The sequence below is a fragment of the Rhinopithecus bieti genome, unplaced genomic scaffold (genome assembly GCF_001698545.2).
Source record: "Rhinopithecus bieti isolate Rb0 unplaced genomic scaffold, ASM169854v2 scaffold_65275, whole genome shotgun sequence".
Classification (NCBI taxonomy): domain Eukaryota; kingdom Metazoa; phylum Chordata; class Mammalia; order Primates; family Cercopithecidae; genus Rhinopithecus; species Rhinopithecus bieti.
The window spans coordinates 1,256,624-1,263,453 of NW_016826376.1; the positions used below are offsets into that span (position 1 = coordinate 1,256,624).

Consider the following 6,830-nt stretch of genomic DNA (forward strand, 5'->3'; position numbering starts at 1 on the left):
ATTAAAATTTCAGGCTGGGCACGGTGGTTCATGCCTGTAATCCTAACATTTTGGGAGGCCAAAGCAGGAGGATCACCTGAGTCCAGGAATTAAAGACCAGCCTGGGGAACATAGTGAGACCCCCCTCTCTGTGTGAAAAATAAAAAAATTTGCCAGGCATGATGGCTGGTGCCTGTAGTTCCAACTACTCAGGAGGCGGAGGTGGGAGGATCACTTGAGCCTGGGAGGTTGAGGCTGCAGTGAGCTATGATTGCACCACTGTACTCCAGCCTGGGTTACAAAGTAAGACCCTGTCTCCAAATTAAAGTTAAACTAAAACGTCAGTTTATGTTCATAATTTTCTAATGTGATATATATGATAAAGAGATCAATAAAATGATTTCAAGCATAAATGAATATTACACTAGAGCAAATTCTGCAAGAGAATAGCAGAATGGAATTACAAGTTCAAGAAGAAAAGAAACGACACATTTTCTGACAGTTAAAATGACCTTGTTCGAATGTTTTTTAAAATTGATAGTAGTGGATAGCGGGCTTTATAAGATGGCCCCCAGTGATCCTTGCCCCCGGGTATAATATTTACGCCCTTGTGTAATCTCATCCCCATGAGACTGGGCTTGACCTAAAGACTTGCTTATAATAAAGCCAATACAGCAAATGTGATGGGATGAGGCTTCTGAGATTAAGTTGCCAAAGCCCTGTGATTTCTATGTTGCACTCCTCTTTTGCTCTCTCTTTCTCTTCCGTGCTCTGAAGAAAGCCAGTTGCCATATTATGAACTACCCTATGGAGAGCCTCATGTGACACAGAACTGAGGGAGGTCACTAGCCATTAGCCAGCAAGAAACTTAGGCCCTCTGCCCTATGGTCGATAAGAAACTGAATCCTGCCAACAGTTATGTGGGGAAGCTTGGGAGTAGATCCTCCCCGAGTCAAGTCTTCAGATCACCCAGCAGTCCTGGCTGACCCCCTGATTGCAGTCTTGTGAGAGACTTTTATCTGCCCCAGAGAAACTGTGAGATAATAAATAGTTGTTTTCAGCTGTGAAGCTTAAGGACAATTTGTTACACAGTAATAGATAACTAATATAATAATGATGAGTACCAAAAGCCTATTGTTTTTAGAATCCATATGATACATTTAAGGGTGATCAAATGTTTTTACTTTTAAAGTGACATTAATTTTCAATAAGCTTGAAATTATGTCATTTGCAGCTATTTAAACTTATGAGAAAACATTTTAGAGGGCAACTTAAAACGTAGATGTGCTTCATCATGATTATCAATTCTTTTAGGAAGTATATGAGCCAAAACATTAGGAAAGTACTAACAGCATTGAGAAATCATTATTTCTTGGTGATAGTAAAAGAGGTTAAGAGAGAGAATCAAGAGTGAAATGGGGCCAGGCACAGTGGCTTATAGCTGTAATCCCAGCACTTTAGGAGATCAAGGCAGAGGTCAGGAGTTTGAGACCAGCTTGGCCAACATGGTGAAGCTCCATCTCTACTAAAAATACAAAAATTAGCTGGGCATGGTGGCACATGCCTGTGATCTTAGCTACTCAGGAGGCTGAGGCAGGAGAATCACTTGAACTTGGGGGGGTGGAGGTTGCAGTGAGCCAAGATCATGCCACTGCAATCCAGCCCTGAGGTGACAGAGTGAACAACCATCTCAAAAAAAAAAAAAAAAAAAAAAAAAAAAAAAGAGTAAAATGGGAACTAGACGGTTTAACTTCCTGCCATGAAGAAGTAACTTTAATACTTGAGCCAAGTTAGAATGCACACAACTTAAATAATAGCCTCTGCCAATTGAGGACTTACAGTTACACAAGATACCTTCCCCACTTAATCCTCACAACAACCCTTTGAGGGATATGTTATCAGGATAGGGATTTGAAAGAGGCAATATATCACACCTCATGTTGTTTTGTTGAGTTGAGCCTGCAGAAGAGGCACCTGTTTATCCAGCCATGTGGGGAGTCAAGGAGCTGTCAGTACATGTGCACATCACCTAAAATATTAATCCTACCCAAGAGCTGAAAGTAGATAAATAGATGTCACACGCTTTCTATCACACAAGCTAAAAAGCATAAGGCCTGGGTTCAATCCCAGGTCTCTGACTCTAAACACCATGCTCTTAATTGCTGTCTTTCCAGAAAAAGAGGGAAAGACTAAATGCATTTTCTACTATGATCAGATTATACCAATCGCTCATATATTTTTTTCTCTCCTTCTACATAGAAGTGCAGTAAATGTATGTCCTAAACCAATACTCTACTTAAGATTCCAATTTGATTGTAGTAAAATATACATACCATACAATTTACCATTTTGACCATTTTTAAGCAAACACTTCAGTGATGTTGAGTACACACACATTGTTATACAATCACTGCCATCTATTTCCAGAACTTCATCTTCCTAAACTGAAACTCCATGTCTATCACCCAATAATTCTCCATTCCCCACTTCCCCTTTCCCCTGGGTAACCACCATTCTATTTTCTGTCTGTATCAATTTGACTACTCTATGTACCTCATGTAAGTGGAATCATATGATATTTGTCCTTTTGTGCCTGGTTTATTTCACTTAGCATAATGTCTTCAAAGTTCATCCATGTAAGAATATCCCTCCTCTTTAGGGAAGAATAATATTCCATCGTATGCATATGCTACATTCTCTTTATGTATTCACTTATTGTCTTGGTTGGTTCAGGCTTCTATAACAAACTGTCATAAACTTGGTACCTTATAAACAACAGAAATATATTTATCACTGTTTTAGAGGCTGGAAAGTCCATAAGCCATCAGCAGCAGGTTTGATGTGTGGTGAGGTCCTACTTTCTGGTTCATAGATGTTCACTTCCTGCTATGTCCTCACGTGGTGGAAGGGGTAAGAGGTCTCTCTCTGCAGCCTCTTTTACAAAGGCAATCATCTCATTCATGACCTAATTGCTTCTCAAATGCCCCACCTCTTAAGACCATCACATTGGTGATTAAATTTCAACATATGAATTTTGGGGGGACAGAAACTTTCAGACCATAGCATCTGCCAGTGGACACTTGGGTTGCTTTCACCTTTTGGCTATTATGAGTAATACTGCTGCAAACAGGAGTGTACAAATATCTGTTTGAATTTCTGTGTTTCTTTTAGATATATACCCAAAAGTGGAATTGCAAGATTATATGGTAATTCTATGTTTAATTTTTAAGCAATTGCTATCGTATTTTCCATACCAGCAGCACCATTTTACATTACCACAAATTCTAAAATTTTTAACAAGAAAGTATAAGTAAAATAATAAGTGATGAATGATATAAAATGAGCAATGTAGACAATTAGCCCATAATTATAGACTCTCAGAGCTTTAAGGGTCTCTAAAGTGCATCAGTCCAAGTATCCATCATATATTTGAAGATAGTGCTTAAAGTTCTTGGATGATGATTACATTAACCCTCTGGCAAACGTTGATTAAAGGCTTACTAGTTACCGGGCACAATGCTGTGCAGAGCTAAAAGGAACAATGAAATTATCCATTCTTTCTTGGAATTATTTCGCATAACTACCACATGCAGCCTTAAACATAGCAACTTGCCGATTTACCTAGGATAATGATTCACCTGGGTGGAAAGACCACGTATTTCAATTATTTTACTTCCAGTCTCTCTCCATGGGAAAGATAAACTAGCTTTAAAAATGATGTGGGTTGGTAAATATTTGCAGTTAGAGTATGAGGTCACCATAGCAGTTAGAAAACAAAATAATCTAAATACAATTGTAGATCCTTATAGAAACCTGACATCTAGCCATGTCCGCCTACATTATTAGGCCTTCCACAGAGTTAAAAGGTCTTCCACAGAGTTGGCCAAGTTTAGAAATTACACAACTCTGAGGTGTAGTGAATGTTTATAAAAAAACGGTTTCTGTCTCCATTGGGAAATACCAAGTACTCCTAAACGATGACAAAAACAGGTGGTAGACAACAAAGAGAGTTGGTTTTTCGTGTGTGTTTTTGTTTTTGTTTTTTTTGAGATGGAGTCTCTCTCGCTCTGTCGCCCAGGCTGAAGTGCAGTGGTGTGATCTCAGTTCACTGCAACCTCTGCCTCTAGGGTTCAAGCGATTCTCCTGCCTCAGCCTCCTCCAGAGTAGCTGGGATTACAGGTGCCCACCACCACCATGCCTAGCTCAGTTTTGTATTTTTAGTAGAGACAGGGTTTCACCATGTTGGCCAGGCTGGTCTCAAACTCCATACCTCAAGTGTTCTGCCCGCCTCGGCCTCCCAAAGTGTTGGGATTACAGGCATGAGCCACCATGCCTGGCCCTTCCAGGCAATTGTTAACTCCAATTCTACCCATAACCCTAGCAAACTTGGACTCCACTTGGTAAAGTACAGGTGGAGGAAGGGGTGTGGAGCAAGGGCAGGGAACAAGGAGAATCTAAGGAGCATTTCATGTTCCTTTTCCTTAATTTTCAAGTTCAGCTCAAGTTGTCAAACATTTGTCCAGTGTTTACTATATATTGGACATTCTTCGAGGTACTGGAGACACAAACAAATTACACTTGGACATTACTTCAAGATGCTCAAAATCTAGTTTAAGTATGGTTTATTTTTTACATGTTTAGTTGTTTGCATTTTAGAAAGCTTCACAGGTGGGATGAAATATTTTACAATGCTATAATCATGTATGGTTAGCTAAGGAGCAGATAATAGCTCAGTTTGTGTGTGTGTATGTCCAAGGTCACTGTAAATAGTTTACCCCAGCTGGAACCAGCCTGTGTCCCTCCACAGAGAGACCACACTACTTTTAGCTTAGATTGGATAACTCTTCACATACAATGCTTTGCCAAGGTCCCAGCTGCTTCATGTTTGCTTAGTTTGATATTTTATTAACACCTATTTAGCATTTCAATAAATGCCAGAATGTTTCCAGGTTACTTTTTATAGTATTACAAAAAACAGTGATCATTTAGGCACTGTATTAGGCTGCATTCACTCAACATTTCCCGAATGCTTAAATACCAGGTCCTTGGGATACACCAGCGAACATAACAAGCAAAAATTTCTGCCCTCATGCAGCATACATTCCAGTGACTACATACAATAAAAATCCAAAATAATTGAGGCCACGCTGGTCTGGATCCTCAAGTGATCCGCCTGCCTCGACCTCCGAGCGTGCTTGGATTACAGTTGTGAGCCACCGCACCCAGCCTGCTAAAGTCTTTTGTAATCCAAACTCTATCCTCCATATTAGTGTTGCAGGAATTTTAAAAATAAAACCTTGGTCATTTAATTTCTCACATTAGAAAACTTCCACTCTTTTTTATTGTTTACAGTAGAAATCCAATTCTCTTAGTATGGTATATAAGACTCTTCATGATCTAGCCCCAGTACAACACTCTATAGTCTCCCCACCCAATATTCTTTTCACCGTATCCTTCCATCTGGCCAGGCTGAGTCCTGGCAGCCACGATCCCCTATGGATCATGCTGGTTGAGATCTCCTGGGTTGCTCAGGTTATTCCTGCTCCTACAAATATTTCCATCTTCTTGTCTACTTAAAGAAAACCTACTCATCTGTGTGCAATCACCATAAAGACTATCTCTCTTCTGCAGCCTTTCCTGCACTTCCCATACCTCTGGCACTGACAATCACCTTTTTAAAAATACCCCACTTATATTTCTCCTAGCCTCTACAGTATTTTGGTTACACTTAACTAATTACACGACTTCTCTTTTAGTCTTCTTCTCTAATCTCTTGAGGCCATGGACCATATCCTATTATTCTGAATCCCAAATGCCTAATACTGTGCTTGGTATATGGTTAAGGTGATCATATGACTTGGTTTGTGCCTGTTGACCCGGCTTAATAATTAGACCCTCTTTACTCTCAAAAGTATCTTGGTTTGGCAAATATATTATATTTGGTCATTCTCCACATAGTACATGCCTGGCAATGAATGAATAATGAATGAGCACCAGAATCTGAGCACTTATTACCATACAATATATACATATATAGTAATACTTTTTTTAAAAAGTTGTTTATGACGATGTGCTGCTTTTTTTCTTAGCTTCATTAGAACTGGCCAGCTCCTCTTTCTCACTTGCCAAGTATGGGGAGTTGGTTTGGAGTCGGTGTCTCATCTTTTCCAGTTATAGTGTGAAAGTAGCCCACCAGCTCACGCTGTTATTCCTAAAGACCGCACTGACTCCACGGACTTAAGTTATCATCGCTTCCAGTTTCCTTCGGCAACGCAGCACGCAATTTTGGACGCGCTGCGTGGTTTCAGAGTCGGCTGTAACTTGTCTCACTTTGTAATCATCAGGAAAAGTTCATGATGCCAGTCTTCAAAACGCTCAATGAAATTAATAAAAACCAGATAGCACCGCAGAGGAGGCTGAGATGCAACGATAAAAGTTGTCGTAATTATTAATAATACCTAACCCTGGATTACTCCCCTGATAGATCTGTATCTTTGCAGCAGGCGCAATTCAGTTTGGTTTCACCCAAAACAAAAATGGTCTCCGTCGGAGTCCATTTCCTGTGCGGACCAATCAGAATATCGAATACAGGGCACGGGGCCCGCACTTCCGCCTGGTCTTCCCGGTCTCTCTAACCGCGCCAGTGCGCGTACGACTCGGAACGACTTCCGCGGCAAGGGCTGCGAGGGCCGGGGGCGGCGGGCGGGATGAGTGCGGTGTGCGGCGGAGCGGCGCGGACGCTGCGGGTGCCGGGACGCCACGGCTACGCCGCCGAGTTCTCCCCGTACCTGCCGGGCCGCCTGGCCTGCGCCACAGCGCAGCACTACGGCATCGCGGGTGAGGCGGGGCCG

At 41.3% G+C, this 6,830-nt stretch overlaps 1 protein-coding gene across 1 annotated transcript in view; it reads left to right on the forward strand.

Moving 5' to 3' along the window:
• Positions 1–4,682: 4,682 nt before the first annotated feature.
• The window catches only part of PEX7 (peroxisomal biogenesis factor 7), a 99,286-nt gene continuing 97,138 nt past the window's right edge, over positions 4,683–6,830 (forward strand). The window contains exon 1 of the mRNA XM_017863437.1: positions 4,683–6,816. Coding sequence (XP_017718926.1) covers positions 6,687–6,816 — 130 coding nt within the window. The 5' untranslated portion in view covers positions 4,683–6,686. The remainder of the gene's footprint in view (positions 6,817–6,830) is intronic.